The sequence below is a fragment of the Thunnus thynnus genome, chromosome 17 (genome assembly GCF_963924715.1).
Source record: "Thunnus thynnus chromosome 17, fThuThy2.1, whole genome shotgun sequence".
Taxonomy (NCBI): domain Eukaryota; kingdom Metazoa; phylum Chordata; class Actinopteri; order Scombriformes; family Scombridae; genus Thunnus; species Thunnus thynnus.
In genome coordinates, this window is record NC_089533.1 from 18,537,318 (window position 1) to 18,557,318 (window position 20,001).

Sequence of the window (20,001 nt, forward strand, 5' to 3'; positions counted from 1 at the left end):
ATGGCATAAAAAAAACATAACTTTAGACATAATATACTTATAGCAGAAGAGTTTTTTTATTTGTCTGTGTATGCCTTCTTTTGTATTCTATTGTTGTCTTTGTATTGTATTGTATTTGTATGTAGTCTTTTCTCTATTTGTCTGTTTCACACTGTCCTCCGTGTCCTCTCACCTATCAACATTCACACCCTGATCTCTCCCCTCTGCTCCCTCCTTTAATGACTTTCTCTTTTGCACTACTGTCATGTTACAATACCATGTGCACAGCTCTACTACAAATACTTTCAAATATATGTACTGCCTCATATAGGTAATGCAAGTTTGTGCATATGTTGACATTTTTTAATGTCTTTACTATATGAATATATATTTTTACTATAATGTGCTATTTACTATGTGTATATACTGTGTCTATTTTTATGCCATGTAGGTCCCTATATGCCCCCCACCCTCCCCCCAATCTAATGACTTTATTTTTGCACCACTGCTATGTTTCCACTGCCATTTGCACAGCTCTACTACAAATAATTGCAGATATATACTACCTCATATACACAAATTCACGCCGTATACTTTATATACACAAATTGAATTGAACCGTCTCTGTGTAGTCTCTATTCTAGCAGAAAGACAATATTATATGACCATTTTGCATATGCTTTTAGAGCTCAGAATATATAACATGTAAATCGATTATTGAGTAATTATCTCATTTTCTTTCATCTGTAACTCATTTTCACACTGATGCATACTATGAGGAACCTTGTCTGCAAATGTGTCCACAAAAGTAGCTGTAGTTTGAAAGGTTTAACCGGAGATCACTGACTGACTCGACTCAAGCTGCTTTGGGTTGGTTCATTCCTGCAGCAGAAGAGGAAGTTGCGAAGAAACCCTGTAACCAGCAAGCGAGCTATATTCCTGAGCCGCCCTAAGCACTGAAAAGGGGAATAACAGGCACAAGCGCGTATAGTATTATGTATTTAGTGTTGTTATAAATTTGTCTGCTACATAACTTAGGTGTGCATATTTACCCGCTTTGAAATTGCAACCGGCAAAAGGCAAGTTGTGAGCGACAGCCCTGTAGTTAAGCATGTCTACGTTTGACAGCTAACCGAGCTAACGAAAATGTTGCCTTCATCTTTCTAGAAAAGCTAGCGAGCTAGCCACCCGCTGCAACGCTAGCATTTAGGTAACTTAAGCCAGCTTCAAAACACTTTGACCACACAGACAGAGAAAGCTAATTAACGCTGCACATTTCTCCTCTTCTGGAGCAAATGTTAGCTAGTTTCCACAAAAGAACAAGATCTCTGTATTTAACTTCTTAGCTGTAAACGGAATTATACGACGACAATGCAGTGCAACTAGCTGCTTGGTAATCGAAAAAAACGCGTCTAAACTACTCGAGCAAGGTGAAATTCAGTCAGTGTTTAAAGGTTGTTGTATGCAAAGGAAACGCTGCCTGTCTTTGCTAGATATTTGTCGGTGAAGTATCGACCTCAAAGTAAGCGAGCAGACCATGATGAAGCCCCTCTGCGGTTACGTTAGCCAGCAACACCTTAGCTAACGGTAGCTACAGAATTGGCTCGCTCGGTCACTTAACGTTTGTCTTACTGCTGTAATTAATCCGAGACTGAACTGAAGAAAGCATCTGAGCCAGTTAAACATGGTAAGTACAGTTTAACGATTATTATTTTACAAGGTATTCAGGTCTTTCTGTCTCATGTGCTAATAGCTAACTTAACATGGTGCATAAGCTTTTGATTCGCACACTTGAACAGGAAGGACCTAAAGTTATGTTAATAATGTATTTTAATTATTTACTGTATAGCTAACTGACGGCTCTGTTCGTCGGTGAAGTCGTATAACGGTTTGTGAGAGGACAGGTATTTCACGGGATGTGACAGCTCCTTAAAGCCATTTCACGATACAAGACGCCCATCTTGCAAAACTGAATATTTGCCCTGAGAAGTGTTCAGCCTCGGCAAGTTGTGGCTTATTTGAGGAATTCAGACCCGCCTGCCACAGGAGCTGCTCTTTAAAATCTCAATTTGCTATCTGGTTTTTATCCAGGCAGGGCCCAACTTCCTCTACCTGTGTAAGTGTGGTATTACAGTCGATTTTAACGTACAACTTGCTTTGGTTTGTATGAAAAAAGATTATCATGCAATCCTGATCATGCTGAACCATATGAGCAAGTCTGATTGCAGTTGTGAACCATATTTCCATGGGACTTTACCAAAACATGTGTAATATTAACCAACCATAGATATGTGCAGGTATGAGCATGGGGAAATAAATTTCCAGCTCACTAAGCAAGATGGTACATACACGCCTGCAAGCACTCTTACAAAATGTCCTTAAATCAGGCCTGTTGAAGAGCTTTGCACATAAAACACAAAACATTTTTCACCAAATACATAGGCATAATAAATGCTCAGGTATGTAATCAAAATAATATCTTGTAATCAAGATATTTGATTGGCAATCCATTGTCCTCTTCACTGTGAAGGTGGGTTTCTTGTTCACGAGCAGCTGTTTGGAGAGGCTTGTGATTGGTCTGCAGTTGAGCATCTGCTGTGCATGTATACTGCATGACATGCACACCACTAAATTTTATGTCTAGTGGTTATTAAATATAACCATTAGACAGATTGCACTTGCTAGTCTGAGTGTGATTGATGTGATATTAATAGGTATTTGGTTATGATAAAAATACACCTGTCTGTGGTTTGGATCATGCATATTTTAAAATAGGCTAAATGTGCGTTTTGAATTTAACTTGGCCTTTTTTTATCCACCAGTCTTCAGAGGAGGCATCGCTGCGTGCTCTGGAGAGCCTGATGACGGAGTTCTTTCACAGCTGTACAACCAATGAGAGAAAAAGAGAAATAGGTAGGTTTGGCCTTGTAAAAACCTACCATTATTCATTAGGATCAAGGCTCTGTGTTTTCCACCAAGCTGGGTTTTAATGCAAACAAAATAGAGCTTGTCTCTAAAACAGTGAGGAGGGGAAAAGTGTTGTTTTACAACCTTTTTCCCCAGGGTCTGCTTAATTGCACATACATCAAATTTGAAGGTGTCTTTTTATTCAAAATGAAATTAGATCACTTTGTAGATCTCATCTCGTTATTTGATAAAATGGTAATATACATGAGGCCTTCTCATATCTTCAAATATAATTTGTGAAATTTTTACCGACTTGATACTCCCTACCAAGATCTTTAATAGTATCTGGATCCACAAATAAAATGTATGGGCTATGTTGTTGTCCGACAGTCACTGTAGATTGTTTACTGTGACCTGAATTGATTTGCTTACCATTAAAGGTTTTTTGCATTTCTTTTTAACACACTTCCTGTGTTGTGACGCATTACTTTCAGTATGTCTGCGAACTAAGTATTACAATGTCATGTACCTCTGTCAGTGATCATGCTTACTTCCTTTTTTCTGCAGAGGAGCTGCTGAATAATTTTGCACAGCAGAATGGAGCGTGGCGCCACTGCTTGTTCTTCCTCTCTAATACTCGGAATGAGTATGTAATGATGTACAGCCTCACAGTATTTGAAGTAAGTCCTGTAGGTGGGAGATAAGTATTTTCAGTTCATAGAATTGTGCCCTTTTCATGCTTGGAAAATAAGACAATACTCAGAGTAAAAGTATTGTTTTTTGAGGTCTGAGTACATGAAGTGGTAAAGATGTTGTTTTCCTGTTTCCTCTTTGTCTTTTAAAGACGTTATGCAACTTACATGTTGCATGGGATAAAAGGCTGAACATCCTGTGACATACTTTCACCTTCTTTCATGCATATCTCAGACATTTTTGCTTCAATTTAGGTGGTTTATTTGCAGTGTTACGTTTGTAGTATACAGTGTTAGTAAAAATGTTTTCACTATATCAGAACATTACAAATAATCAGATAAGACAGATTATCGAGAACTGTTGCTAAATCTCTGTCTGTATTGCCTAGTCACATCTCTGATAGCTGATTGTTCCCCTTTTTTTCCAGAACCTGGTGAACAAGATGTGGATCGGTGTTGCTTCACAAGACAAGATGGAGATTCGCAACTGTTTGCCGAAACTCCTGCTTGCGCAGCACAAATCTGTGCCCTATTTCATTCGTAATAAACTCTGTAAAGTCATTGTGGACATTGGTCGCCAGGACTGGCCAATGTTCTACCATGATTTCTTCACGAACACCCTTCAGGTAAGTCCTGCTGATGTGGTCTCTGCTGTTAAGTGTGGCGTTTCAATCATCAGTAGCTGGGTGCTGATTGATGTGTTGCTGAATACCTAAAAATACTTATTTGCCTAAGAAACAGAAATAATGTCAAAACTACAAGGTTGCAAAACCATAGTTTCCGTTCTTTGATCATGTGAAGTTGCTGTGAAAAGTATCTTTCTTCCTAATTGATCTTACAACATTGTACTGCTGCTGGGTGGATAGGATTTCATTGATTAGGTTTAAAGAAAAAAGTCTACATTGGAGGCTCTATTTGCAAAGCCTCTCTTCCTTCAGAGCGGGGGGCAAGCGTTAGAGTAAAATTACAGCTGATTGAACATGCCCAGTATTCATGTTAAATTATGTTTGACCTATCATCAGGCCCTGCAGTGGATACCAGGCTCATAGGTGATAAATCCACTGAATCCTCCGGCAGGCAACACCATTCTCAAGCCCTGACCTAACATACTTCTAAGTTGCCTTTGAAAACCTACTGTCACCAAAGCAAAGAGCAAATACTTGACGGCTTGACCCAGCCTTACATCTGCACTGTATCTGCTTAGGCTAACTTATATTGACTGGTCCCATAGCTTATTAGGTAGTTTCATCTGAATTCCAGTAGACCAGCCTTCATCCCCGCTTCTCTAGTTCCACTACATGCTCCCCCTTTTTTTAATTAAAGAAATTTTGGCAAATTAATTTGAAATAATTTGCCTTTGGGGATGCAAGGTATTTTTCTGGTTTGCTGAGCTGTTTCCACACTTTGCATGTAATAACATATCTCATTTTACTGTGTAGCACCAGATTATGAACAGAAAAGCAATAGATTAAATAAGCTGCAGGGAAATTGTTCAACCAAGGTGGTAACCCACAAACAATGGACTATGATGCATCTTGTCTTGTTATCGATTTAGTTAGTAGATGACTGCTTAAACATACATGTTCATTATGTAAATGGGATTTTCATATAAGGGTATTAATAGTATAAGATGATAGCAGAGGTTGTCTTTCTTTTAGATGAGTTTGGCCACCGCTGCTATAAAACATTATGAAAAACTATTGACCAATCCCTATAAAGCTTCTGTTAGTAGCAAACTTCAGTATCTTTATTGATAAAAGCGGTTGTCCGTCAATCTCTTGTGAATTGCAGTTGATCCAGTCGCCAGCACTGGCTCCACTGGGGTTGGTGATGCTGAAAACCACATCAGAGGAACTTGCATGTCCTCGAGAAGACCTCTGTGTTGCCAGGAAAGATGAGCTGCGTAAACTGCTGCTGGAGCAGGTACCGACAGTGCTTGGACTGTTGACAGGTGAGAGCGACCTTTTTGTATTTACTGCAACATGATTTCCTGATGTAAATAGGATTTATAAAGGCAACAAAGTCCCAGTAGTTGTTGCTGCTAGGTTAATGGTAGTGCATTTTTTCAGTATTGGAGCATAACAGCAGGTTGCAGGCACAATGTACAAAAACAATTCAAGCACTTCTGTTTATTCTTGTTTTAGTTATAGTGTAGAAGTGATGGTTGATACTGACATGAGCTAATAATGCTCTCTCTGTCTGACGACAATGTTAAAAGCTAAATTACAATCTGAAATCCATTCTAAATTTCAAACTAATGCACATTAAAAGAAATGTTATTTGAATTGGATATAAAGCCACCCATGATATGACATATCATGGTAATGAGGACTTGCAAAATTCAGTATTTTTATGGGGTTTTTTTTATTCTCAGATTTAATTAAAGATAAAAATCTGCCAAATATTAGAGTCAGGCTCCCAGTTAGAACAATCTTTTGGGTGGCTAATTTTCAGTATCTGTGGATAATTGCAGTCTTAAAACATCTTGTGTCGCAGGTATCCTGGAGACCTATTGGGACAAGCACAGTGTCATCGCTTCCACCCCACCTCCCTCACCCACCTCAGGGGAAAGTGGTGAGTGAATCGTCCTGTAGTTACGTAAAACTACAAAGTCTTGCTAGTGATGTGGTTATAATCACAGAGCAGTCGTTGCTTGTTTGATGATAGCAAAGCCAGTATTTTATGGAGTGGTTTGTTTTCATGTGTTAACCAGGCTATTTTGTGTCTCTTCAATCTTGTCAGTGGAATTGCTGGGCAATTTGTTTCAGGGCAGCCAGTACTCCAAGCTGCTTTGCCAGCCAATGGCAGCACTGGACAATGAGAGTCAACAGGTCTGTTGTCTTGTTTTGGAGTGTTTGGCCCACCTGTTCAGCTGGATCCCTCTGTCCACAAGCATCACACCCACCCTGCTGGCATCCATTTTCCATTTTGCGCGTTTCGGTTGTGATCTTCGGACAAAGGCCAAAACAGGACCCTTCATCTCCTCCAACTCCTCCTCTTCTAATGGACAGCTCAATCCAGGGACAATGCCACCAACATCGAATGGAGGAGGGCGAAACGGACAGCAGAGCGAGGGCAACAAGGTGGATCGTGCCCGACTCGGTGTACTCGCTATGACCTGTGTCAATGAACTGGTGTCAAAGAACTGTGTGCCATTGGATTTTGAGGAGTACCTGCTGCGCATGTTCCAGCAGACCTTCTTTCTCCTGCAGAGGCTGACACGAGAGAATAACGCTCACACAGTCAAGAGTCGCCTACAGGAGCTTGATGAGAGGTATGTCTCTGTCCCTAAGTTGACACTGGTATTGCTTTCACTGTTCATAGACAGTACAGTGTTTTCTACCACAATAATTCCAACATGTAGTCTACTGGTCATGTTTACTGTGGTTACAGACAAGCCTAATTTGCAGTCAGAGATTGCTATGAGGTATTTCTTAGCAGTCCTCTCAAAACAGTCTTTGTTTCCATCACTACTGCTCTGTACACTGGCTCTATACAGCCATGTACCTCAGCTCTGTCACATGTGTCATTCTGACCTATTCTTTCTGCTCTATGTATAAAACTGTGCTAATATTATAACACATTTTTAAAACCTTTTTAATGACACTATTTTCATCTGTTTTTCAGTTGACTAGAGTGGCTGAGAAAAACCCACGTCTCTTCGGTCCTATCAGATTTTATTTAAATATATACTCAACTTAGTTTTAAGTTAGTCTTCATTGGCTGTTGAGTTAACATGACTGTATATTGTATCAGTTTCAAGTTTGAATGTGGCCTCTTTTCCAAACTTAGTTTCTTTGCAGACCTAACCACAGAGTGATGACTTAAAAAGAAAAGGCAAAATGGCAATTTGCAGACTAGATGTGGCCAGTTTGGTCTTTCCAGACATCGGTTCCTTCATTGAGCCTCTCTTATTCCCCTTTACCTCATCTTTTACATCACAATCATACATCAATACACAATCTTGATATTTTCGTGAGTGGTCTCGTAGTTCGTGCAGCCACAAACCAGCTGTCACTGTCCATTGTCGAGATGAAAATTACGATTGGGTAATGTGACTTCCTCTGACACTGTGTGCTTTTGAACTTGGTTTAAGAAATAGTTTTGTGATTAACCAGCATAAACAATATGAAGTAACTCCTGACTGCAAGACTTACATGTTTTTGTTTTGTAATGTTTTCTCTTTTATCTTGCAGTTACTTGGAAAAGTTCACAGATTTTCTGCGCCTGTTTGTCAGTGTTCACTTGAGGCGGATTGAGTCCAGTCCTCAGTTTCCAATTGTAGAGTTTCTTGGCCTGCTTTTCAAGTACACCTTCAACCAGGTAATGATAATTTTATCAATAAGTTATTTATTCATGAAGTGCAACACAGGATGTTTACTTCTATTGATCTCCTACAACATGTGAGGTCTGACTAGGGATGTCAGTTTTGGTTCATTTTGCTTTCAACAGACTGACACCCATTAACCGATAACTAATCGGTTAATTATTAAGAAAAGTTGTGACATAACTTTCGTTTGTGAGAGCTGTCCAGCAGTTGGTGGTCAGAGCTAACGTTAGCTTGACTTTAGCTCATTCTTCTTCCCCTCAAAGTGCATAATGTACTCAGGCTTGAGGTACGATATAAATAATAATATGAATATAAGGCGACTCTGATTATCAGAACACCCCCCTTTTCCAACAGCTGTTTTTGGAAAAATAATGTTACTTTTATAACTTACATCATATTATGGTTACATACTCACACACTCTCCTACCAGGCTCTTGGAAGCGGTAAAAATGATTCCCTCCGGCAGTTAGTATTAATACAACTACCTGTTTGTCTTTTTGAGCTCCTTATCATCTGACAGTGGTATTTGGCAGCCTGACATATTCCATTTCTGCAGTAGAGACGTTGGAAAACACTTTGGACTCATTTTCACATGAATTTATTTCCTTCGTGGCAGAAAAACACATTACACAAGCCTTCAGAAACTCCTGCAGGTTAAACTGAACTAAGGAAACACTTTTTTAGTGCTGACTGACTCTAACACACTCGCTATGAACAGACTTTAAGACACTCGCTAGCCTAGCAACATTAATGCTACAAACAACCCATAATGCAACACTTCGTGTAGAAATCGGTTTTACACCGCTACTTTCTCCATTCAGAAAGAATATCTGATGATGTAATTGTCTAGCCATTAACGAAGTGTTTTGCAAATTAACCTGTAGACAGACATGCGTACCCGGTCAAAAATATTCTCAGCGGTTAACCGTTGACATCCCTAGCTAGTTCTGACGGATTACATAATTTCCTTCTCATTTCTTTTTTCAGCCTACCCATGAGGGCTACTTTGCCTGTTTGGATATATGGAGTGTGTTTTTGGATTTTCTAACAACCAAAATCAAAAGCAGACTGGCTGACAGAGATAGTGTTCTAAATAGGTAAGTAGCTCAAAAACCTATTTATCCTTTTAAACTTAAAATTGATGAATGATCTTAAATTAATGCAACCATATGAAATATAGACAATAAGGTGTACAAAGTGCCTGGTGATTGTTATTAATCTGTCTTTGCTTTTGTTTAAAATGTGCTTGTTAAGTAAATGAATGTATTGTTTGACAGGTACAAAGATGCCTTAGTTCTTCTGTTAAGGGAAGTTCTGAATCGCATACAGTTCAGATACAATCAGGCTCAGTTGGAAGAGCTGGATGATGAGACTCTGGATGATGATGTAAGAACAATTTACATATGTTTCTGTCATTTGCACCTTTTCACTCAATATGTTCTGTGTTTTTATTATATTATTAGCATATAAACCCCTTAATGATATGCCCACGTTACAAAAGCAAATACAGTATTTTTCACTTCAAATCCTAATGTTCTATTTTATTTGGTAACTATAGCAACAGACAGAGTGGCAAAGGTACCTGCGTCAGAGTCTGGAGGTGGTTGCCAAGGTGATGGAGCTGCTCCCATCCCATGCATTCACCACTTTGGTAAGAGATCTAAATGTGTAGCTGCAAGAGAGCGTACAGCCTCAAAGATTAAGATCCACTCTAAAACATTTAGTTCACAGTGTAGCTTCTCTAAACATTTAAGGAGCAATACCAACTCCTGAATATTATACTAGACACTTGGCATTGATTGGCTGCCAGGTGTGCGTAAAAATTGTGCAACAGTAATTTGTCTGATGTTTAACCACATTTCAAAATCATTATGTAATGTATGTTGCATTAAATCACAGCTACCCACAGCAATGATACTTAATGCTTAATGCTTAATGCTATGTTACTAGCAACCTCATTTGTGAAACTACTGGAATCATGAGTTCATGTATATATTAATATTAGAAAATAAGGCACAAGGGTTTCATACCAATGGTAAAAGTTTTAACATTGCTCTCTTAATGTCACAGTTACAGTGAACTATAACTTAAGATTGTTGAAGCAGAAGTAGATTGATGCACTCATATGTAAATTAACTTTTCAAATCTAACAAGTAAGTTTCACACGTTCAAGAATTGTGAAATGTAGAATCATGAGTTTCATTTTGTTTTTATAAGAGAGTGTCCATTTTGGTTACATAAAACAAGAGATAGACAACTTACCTGCCCCAGCACGGCACTATAAATTACATCATTTTACTAAAAGGTAACATAATCAAACATCTTTTTTTTAACGTCCAGTTTGTTCTTGTGTTCTGTTATGGGTGTAAGTTTTAGTTTTCGTGTCAGATTTGAATAGAACACACATCAGGAGATGAGTTGCAAAGTTTAGTAAAATGCTCAGTCTAGTGAATGCTTTATTGTACTTAAAAGTATTTTTTAATTCAATTATGATTGCATGAATTTGTTCCTGTAAGGGATCAGTTCCTCCAAATATCTTCTCAGTAATTACTTGTAAACATGCTTTAAGGAACTGAGGTTATCTTTTTATTTTTTTTTTCTATCTTATCTCTTTCAGTTTTGTATCGTGCATGTTATGTGTTTGTACATGTCTCGCTGTTTTCAGTGACATGTCCATAAGTTTAAAAAAAAAAGTAAATATCCCAGAGAACCAGTTCTTTTCTCGTGGCTATTGATTTTATAATTCCATGTAAGTCAGTATTTGTTATAGATGATATACAGTTATATACAGTACAGTACAGTTATATAGAGTCTCTTTCTTTCCCCTCTTCTCTCTCAAGTTTCCAGTCCTTCAAGAAAATTTGGACGTGTACCTGGGTTTGCAGCAGTTTATCGTTACCACTGGCACAAGTAAGTAACTTCCCTTTTTTTTTTAGTTTGTTTTGTAGTTTTTTCAGCTTCACCTTCTGTCTTTTGTTTTGAGGTACAGTCAAACTGAGTGATTGTAATCCCATAGATGAAAATGTAAAGATGACCTGTCATGATGTCCTTCTTTCAGGTCGAAGGCTTAATATCACAGCAGAGAATGATTGCCGTCGACTTCACTGTTCTCTCAGGGACCTCAGCTCCCTACTTCAAGCGGTCGGACGCTTGGCTGAGCATTTCATCGGAGAAGTTTTTGCTGCACGTTTCACTGATGCCCTGGCAGTGGTGGAGAGGTCAGTGCTCTGCCACCAAAACATTGTAAAGTGATTTTGTGCCAACATAATGAGGCTATATTTGTATTTGAACAAGAGTAACCACATTGTTGCACATTCTTTAGTCAATAATACTGAATTTCAACTCTTACAGTGACATTGGTTTCTATTTTTAGTGTTCTGTCTATATGGTTTAATGTATTTAGCGTAATAAGTGGTGTGACTGGTAAATCTTGATCTTGGCTGGTAAATTCTACTCAGTTTAAGGAGCAAAATATTATAATGGACCATGTGTTTCTTTTTCAAGGTTGGTTGAAGTGACCTGCTACGGCTCTCAGACCAGCCTTTACGACCTGGAGACTGCTGTGCCTTCTGTGCTCAAGCCAGACCTCATAGATGTGTGAGTATCACATGGTTAAAGGAAAACTCAGCTCTAACATGGGTGACACGCTGTTTATATATGTGAACCACTGTTTATGAAAGTTGCAGTTACAAATAACAAGTCTAAACCGCTCACTGACAAGAGAAAAGGGGAAATTTTGTTGATAATTACAGTGTTTGTGTGAATTTAGTCACTTTGCCGTATTTCACAGCATGAACAAAAGCCCCTGAAAAGCCACCTTTGCTGTTGGCACAGTGTTGGGGAGGTTTTTTTGGAGTCCTCTGTTCATTGTTATAGGAGCAGTTTCATGTTTGACATAATGAAGTTGCATAAAAATCAGGGAAAGACTTCGTAGAAATACAATAACGTCTAAAGTTATGTTGTAGTGTTGGTTGGGAAACTGATGATAACTTAAATGAATACTATCATAAATATACTAAACACATCACAAGGAACACAATCTTGTATGTAGAAGAAGCGAGTATGTTTTATTCAGGCCATTGCGGTATGTTTTTTAGCTGTGTGAATGTGTGTGTTGTTTGTTGGTTTCAGACATGCACAGGCCCTCGCTGCTTTGCAAGCCTACTCTCATTGGCTCGCGCAGTTCTACAGTGAGGTCCACGGTCAAAACCAGAGCCAGTTCATCAACCTCATCACATCTGCAATAGATGCCAGTAGCCCACTCATCACGGCAAAGGTAGCTTCCCTCATATTCATATTGTTGTCCTTTCTGGTGTTTATAAATGAATAATGAGTCTGGGATGAATTTATGTCATGTAAAAGTTATTACATTTAAACTTCATAATTTGAAAAAGCCTTAAATATGATCAACGCAGGATCTCTTATTTGGGTGAAATAAGTTTATAAGTCAAATATAAGTGACTGCAGTTCATGGATACTCTCATAAAAAAGTGCTGCTTTCATGTTGAAACGGTAGCTCATTGGGAGGAAGTATGATATGGAAAATATGAACTAACACTTAAACCTTAAGACGGTGTTCACAGAATTTTCCACTTATGTATCTCATGCTTTTTGGTTGTTGTTCCTCTTGGCTGGGAGTTAATATGGTAAAATGGCACAATTTAATTAATTCATAAATCGGCCTTTTTAGCCATATCATTCACATTTTGTATATAACAGATTAATTAGCTTTGATAATTCTGCATTATTGACTCTATTCTTTTACATGGTGAGACACAGAGCAGATCTTATTCAGATTGCCCTAAGACAGGCATCAAGCTGGTGGTCTAGGGGTTAAGGCGCTGGCCATGAATGGCTAAGTTCGAGTCCAGCCAGGCAGTTTTACTGCATGTCATTTCCCCCGTCTGTCTCTTCCCTCGTTTCCTTTCAATCCTATTCTATCAGGTAGAAAATGGCCCAAATATACTTAGAAATATGTCGATTATTTTGAGACACCAGTTTTGCTCATGGAAAAATAGATGGAAGAACAAAGTTACAGTCCAGCCATTGCACATTATTCACTATTCCTTAGCTAAAGACTTGATTTGCAACCAGTTTGAGCTCGTTTCCAACTATTGCATGATTTAAAAAAATGAAAATAAGTGTGAGGACTGTGGGAGGAGAAGGGTGTTTTGGGTTGAGTCTGTGTGAAGAGTAAGAGGATGGAGAGTGTAGCTGTGTCTCCGCCAAAACTCTGGCTTCTCACTATAACTTCTTGATGGTGTGTCAGTCAGCAATGTTGTATTTGATAACTAATAATGTTTTACTGCAGATGAGCCACTCATTCATTACTGTATTCAAGACAAGTCAACATTATCTGACCGAAATGTGTTCACGTATCCTTAGAAAACAAGCCTTGGTAAGGAAAGCAGACTTTCTTTCCTGTTTCTAGCACTTAAATTCTCTCTTTATTTCCAGGTACCTGAAAAGTTGCTGCTCTCAGCATGCCATCTGATGGTTTCCATCACCTCTACTGTGCGACCTGTGTTCTTGGTCACTTTGCCAGCTGTTCAGAACATCTTCAACCTCATTACAGAGAATCAGACCCGCAGACTCCCTCAAGAGGTAAATGTTTGTTGCTTTTATTGTGCATATCGTGGTTCACTCATTTACTGTAATAAATAATTAATTAATTAATAACTAATAGATTTATTCACTTCCAAGAAGTAGCAAAGTAGGCGTACCTCCTTAAAGATATCATAGTTTTTATCTTTTTTGATATTTAGTCATAAAATTATCTTTGATGAAAACACCACACAAACATAAAGATTAAAAGTATGTGGAGTTTTTAAAATAATATTGAAGTTTCAAGTTCTTAAAATGTCCTAAATACTTGATTTAATCATCCTCTCTTTGTCTTTGTGTGTGCATGTGCCTGCTCATACAGGCTCACATGTTGGTGTGTAGGGCTTTATCCAACATGCTGCTGCTCCCGTGGCCGAATTTACCAGAGAGTGAGCAGCAGTGGCAAACACGCTCCAGCAACCATGCCAGCCTACTGGCAGCACTCACTCGGGAATATCGTATTTTAAGAGGGACAGTGAACATAACTCCACGACGACCTGATCTGGGTGACTGTCAGTATTTCTTTCTCTTTCTTTTGTTTTTGGTTTTGTTAGTTTTTTTAAATTATACTGATGTTGATAACAGATTTATCAGCTTTTTCACATTTTGTCCTGCTCTTTTTGCTCTCCCTGCTTTCGTTTTACTAGTGAAAACAGTGATACAGCAAACCCTGCCTGTGCTCAGAGACATAGTGGACAGCATTTCTGGGGAATCCACCAAATCACGTCAGATCTGCTACCAGAGTCTTCAGGAGTCTGTCCAAGTCTCCCTCAGCCTCTTCCCGGTGTTTATTCAGCAGCCAGGTCAGTGTGTCTCATCTACAGGTTTGTTAGTTTGAATTTAAAATGTGATCACAGTATAAAGATGGTCCAATTCATCCATTACTTACCTTATCCTGTCAGGGGGGGCAGGGACTGAGGTCTATCCCAGCATGCACTGTACTGGCATGTAGAAATGGTCCCCTGTCTCCCATCAGTGCATGCAAGATGATAACGGTTCATATTGCAAAAGATCAGATCCACATCATTATACTATCTTAACATTTGACTTTTGCCTGCTTTTTGACTGCCTCTACCGTAGTAACTGGTATTTATAGACGCAGCTAGATTGTGTTAGATAACGTATAATAAAAAAAAACTGAGTTAGATTTAAGTATAAGACGCTGAATCTGATTAATGGCAGTGTGCAAACATCTTGTGTGAACTTGGCCAATTCATGCTTTCCACGTCCGCTCGGCCACGAGGGTGTGAACAGACCCCTCTGCAGACACGCAGCCCAAGACTTGTGACCGTGCGGACTATACGCATGGCAAGCATGTCAACTGGGCATGTGCTAGAAAAGCAAAAAGTCTCATCTACTGTATGCTATACGTGTACTGTATTCCTATTCTTATTAAGCTGTCGCTTTTCTTTTCCTTTTTTTGACTTTTTCTTATTGTTCAGCAACATACAGGAACTCTGCAGCTGCATTCAGACTGAAAACAGCCTTGTGTAAAACAATACAAAGGGCCGTGTTGGTGTGGACATGTTGTTTAAAGTGCCATTGAGACAATGAAATCCAATCTAGCAAGTGCAGTTGGAGTAAAAGTATATTGTGTTTAATGGCTTATAAGAAAAACACACCACAGCTGCTTGTAATGCTCACAGACTGGATTTTACAACTCTGGAAAGTTATCACGCTGTGACCCTGTTTACTACAGGGCATATGTGGAACATGTCTGTGTCCACGGACCCCCAAACGTAGTATGAATGGAACCGCATGCGTCCACGGTCCGCATGCAACTCTTCAGCTGTCCGTTGAGGCGGAAAGCATGAATTGGCTTTTACTGTCAAATGGTCACATACACTCTGTTCCAAGTTCTGTACAAAACCATACTCTGTTTCAGTAGACATATCTCATAGCTGTTTTAACAAAATGTGATTAATGATAATCATTACAATTATTTAATAAACTGGGACACTAAAGGTTATTTGACTAGCTGTTAATTGTTACCTCTCCTTCCAGATGTGACAGATGAGATGTTGGCCTTCTTCTTGACGCTGTTTCAGGCGTTGCGAGTCCAGATGGGAGTTGCCTTCACAGGACAAATCATCCACACTTTCCTCAGCATGTTCACCAGGTTAAAAAAAAAGATTATTTAACAATAGTTATTATTTGTAGTAATATTACATCCTGCCTAGGTGAATCTAATGAAGATTTAAAAGGCACAAAAACTTTCTTAAAGCTAATTATGCAATGTCACTTGTGTGTGTTTCAGGGAACAGCTGGCGGCCAGTATTTTGCAAGAGGGCAGTGCAGGCTGTAGAGTGGTACAGAAGTTCCTGAAAATCCTGCAGGTGGTGGTGCAAGAGCCGGGTCAAGCTTTCAAGCCCTTCCTACCTAGCATCCTCTCTCTGTGCATGGAGCAGGTTTACCCAGTCGTGGCAGAGGTCAGTTGTTGGTCACCTGTCTTGAATTATCATATTCATCCTGGAGTCCTCCATCCTGATTTGGTTTGCATCTTTATTGATTAGCCTGTAGACATGTAGTGTCACCTCTCCCTTTTGAAATCTGAAACCCTTTTGAAAAAGATGTACAGTACCTACAGTGAAGTATGAATGTTGTGGCGTTAGCTGCCAGTATTACCAAAAATATCTCAGTGCAAATGTTAAAACTAGAATTCTCAGGTACTTAACAATGATCCTATTTTATAACAATAATATCTTTGCCTTTTGTTTTCATCACATTTCCTGCATAACTGATGGTATCTTGTCTCTTACCTTTTGTCTTTGATAGCGGCCTTCCCCGGACGTGAAGGCAGAGATGTTTGAGTTGCTATACCAAATACTTCACCAAAACTGGAGGTACTTCTTTAAAACTTCAGTCTTAACAAGTGTCCAAAGAGGAGCCACTGAAGATACCATGGAAAATGAGGCCCAGTTCACAGCTGCCATGCAGGTGGGTGTTTGCATGCACCTACACTTCATCAAATTCCTTTTGATTGAACAAGGAAATCCAGACTTTCGGTCTTAGTTTGAGTTTCTGTTCTTCAAGAGAATATCAGTTTACTTACACAGTCGGTGTAACAATAGTATAGCTTTTAATGTGGAGCATAAAGAACTGAAGTGTTCTCAAAATCAGCAGTCATATCAAATTGTAAAATTGGCTAATTGAAGCAATGCTAATAATTAAAGTTATTGTTAAACATAGCTCTTCTCAATTTACTGACTCACTGCTTAAATGTCTTTGGCAGGCTTTTGGCCAGTCCTTCCTGCAGCCAGACATCCACATCTTCAAGCAGAATCTCTCCTATTTGGAGTCACTCAACAGCAAGCACAAGTTGTATCACAGAGTAAGTTGAGCTTTTATATCAGTGTCTTTGTGTTTAGATCTTAAGTACGTCACAGAGCAGAGTTGTTAACATCAATAATAATATTTGATAATTAGCTGTTAACTCATAAGTAAACTAATGCTGATGGGAATGTCACTATTTTTGCAGTTAGTTTCTGACCTGATGAATGGTGTTAGTTTCAAAGTCAGGGGCTTGCCCAAGTTATTAAATTCATCCCGAGAGGGACATGAATGTGTGTACCAATGTCTATGGAAATCCATCTAATAGTTTCACTCAAGAAAAGAAATGTCAACTAATAGTGGCACTAGAAGAAAAGTCAGAGTATTACCAAGCTATTAGAATACATCGTTTGCAAGCCATGAATGTGTGTACAGATGTTGTGCCTTTTTATCAAGTAGATGTTGAGATATTTCACAGATAAGTGAAAACTGACCTCCTTGTGGCAATAGGTAACAAGTCAGGTAATCACCAAAGTCTCTGATTCATTTTAAAACCATCTAAAAGTTGTCAAGGTTTGGACCGAATTTGTGGACTGATCAACCTCTGACAGTCCGACATTGCCATCCCAGAGTCCTTCTGCTTTTATGTCTGCAATTTTAACACATGGGCCACCTGCAGGCAATGGTTGTAACTGCAGTGCAGTTCTCTTTCTTTTCCATAGCTATAATTTTTATGAGGATGTAACATTTATCACTGTCAGCTGTAAACTTGAAAGCTTGTTAGCAGTAGAATTTGTCAATTTTATCTCTTTCCTTCTGGCCGTTTCATCCCTTTTTGACAAATAAACTCTTTCTAGTAATCAGGAGGAGGGAAAGCACACGAGACACAAGTGTGATCTGTCCCCTGTAATCAAAGCAACAGTAAATTTAGCTTCTAAGATCTCAGACATCACTGTCAGTATTAAACCAAATTCTTAGATGTCCTTGATAAAAGGATTCACCTGTAATTTAGACAACATGTGTCCTGTGATCCACACATCGTGACTAGATGAGAGCTACACTGACTGCTTTCAACTCATGTATGGACTCCATTGTAATTGTTTTATTTGTTTTTATTGTGTTTTTAGAAGCTTTTCCGGACCTCGATGCTCTTCCACTTCATCAACGTGCTGCTGCAGGTCCTTCTCCACAAAAGTCACGACCTCCTTCAGGAGGAAATCACCCTTGCTATTTACAACATGGCCTCTGTTGACTTTGATGCCTTCTACTCGGCTTTCATGCCAGAGTTCCTCAATGGCTGCCAGGGTGTGGACACCAACCAACGAGCTGTACTCGCACGCAACTTCAAGCTTGAACAGGTGAGAATGAAATTGAACGCAGTGTAAGAGTAAGAATTTGCAAAACGCAACTGTAATCACAGCTTCAAAACTGACATAAGCATGTGGGGTTTGTGAGCTATTCTCTAATGGGTAACCATGGCAATGTATGTTGTCATCTGTGTGCACATATTTGGCATATTTTCATTAGTTTACCAACTGTTTCATACATGATTTGGCCAGACAGCTTTGATTTCTCATTTACATGTTTTCTGCTCCTCTGCACTCTGAACAATGTCGACTCCTGTCTCTTCTGTAATTTTACTCTCCAACTTTTCATTTCTTTCTCTAGGACCTGCCTTCGTTCACTCAAAGCGTGCAGCGGCTGGTGAATGACCTTCGCTACTACAGACTGTGTAATAGTAGCCTGCCCACTGGCACCATCAAGCTATAGCACAATGACTGCTTGAACCACTCTACACATCAACTCTGATCTTCAAGGACTGCCTGTGCTGACCACTTTGCCCAACACTCCTTCTCCAAATTCAGCTTTGGTCCATGTATTCAAAGAAATAGGAAGGATCAAAACACACGGTTGAGTGATTGGAAGTTGAGGATGCTGCTGATATTTCTCTTTGATTTCTACTGTAGAAGGTTGGCGCGTAATTATTTTTTGAAAGCAGCGCCCTCCTTATGTGTTGCCAATGATATTTTGGCAAGAAATGTAAACCTGGTCTGCAGTTGGCTTTCGCCCAGACCTGGAGCAGTCTGAGCCAGGCCTTCTTTCCCACGCCTCTGCAACAAAGCTGGGCTGGGACTGAGCACTTTCAACTCATTTTGAGTTTTTAAAATGTCTGCTTTTATTCATTTTGCCTTCAAGTTTTTTTCATCTCCAAAGGAGACGGACTCTCAACTTAAGATCTTTCATATCATTCCATTCTGAAAAAGAGAAAACCTGCTTGATTAATAAAGTGCTTTTTTAGTAAAACTCAGGTATCGGTTAATTTCATCGGTTTCTGTGCTCTTCTCTTGTATTTGTTATTAAAGTGTTGTATGTGAGAATAATGTTCATACTGTTTTAACCTTTCTATCAATGGCATCCTTTTAGAATCCATTTTTTAATTGCTGATTTTTGTTTTCAGCCTTGTATCTTTTAGAACACACACAAATGAGCAAAAAGTTGGTTTTGAGTCTTTAAAGAGTCAATGGTTAAGCTTGAGTTGATTTTAATTTTAAGAATGGCTAATGCCCTTTGAAAGATATGAAGCATTGACAGCCAGAGGTCTTGATGAGGTGGCACGTGACATATCACATGTGACACGCTGTGTGAGGACACTGCATACAGAAGACAGGAAGAACTTCACAGTATTAACAAGGTGAAACTTCACAAACTCGACACCAGATGTTCCATCATCTTTTCTGTAGGATGATCTTGTACAGAGTTACAGCTTTAATATTCGTGTGTGATGGTTCCATCTGTCCAGGATTTCAGATATTGAGATGTTGAAGCATCACCAAGACTGAATGGAGATGGCTGCTGTGTAAATACTGAAGGCAAATGCTTATTCAGTTATGCTGTTAGCTTCTCATTTAGGTTTGTGTCATTGCTGGATATTAGAAAACAGGCTGGAAGGTTGTGTCACTCACTACATCTTACAGGGCTGCAACAGGAACAGAACTAATTGGATTTATTGCTGGACTTATTTTCACTAGAACTTATTTTTGTCTTAAAATTTCATCTTGCTGCTAAATATCTAGTGATGTTTTTTAAGTATGTATATAATTATAATTGTAAGATGTTATGTTTCCATTTAGTGCTGATTGAACTTTGTTTGCATTGAAAATGAACCTAAAAGGTAACGAAATCACTAACATTTCCAGAGATTAATGTGCTTTTAAAGGG

The 20,001-nt window shown here is 39.0% G+C and overlaps 1 protein-coding gene across 1 annotated transcript; it reads left to right on the forward strand.

The window, feature by feature from the left end:
• Positions 1–907: 907 nt before the first annotated feature.
• xpo6 (exportin 6) lies at positions 908–19,086 on the forward strand. Its single transcript, XM_067571216.1, has 24 exons — positions 908–1,666; positions 2,802–2,892; positions 3,454–3,566; positions 4,007–4,204; positions 5,370–5,529; positions 6,075–6,152; positions 6,321–6,852; positions 7,775–7,901; positions 8,896–9,005; positions 9,186–9,294; positions 9,467–9,559; positions 10,749–10,818; positions 10,967–11,126; positions 11,413–11,505; positions 12,040–12,184; positions 13,366–13,512; positions 13,835–14,024; positions 14,160–14,315; positions 15,517–15,631; positions 15,770–15,941; positions 16,288–16,449; positions 16,745–16,843; positions 17,910–18,140; positions 18,451–19,086. Exons 1-24 carry the CDS (start codon positions 1,664–1,666, stop codon positions 18,550–18,552), a joined length of 3,456 nt encoding a protein of 1,151 aa, XP_067427317.1. The 5' UTR covers positions 908–1,663; the 3' UTR covers positions 18,553–19,086.
• The last annotated feature ends 915 nt before the right edge of the window (positions 19,087–20,001 follow it).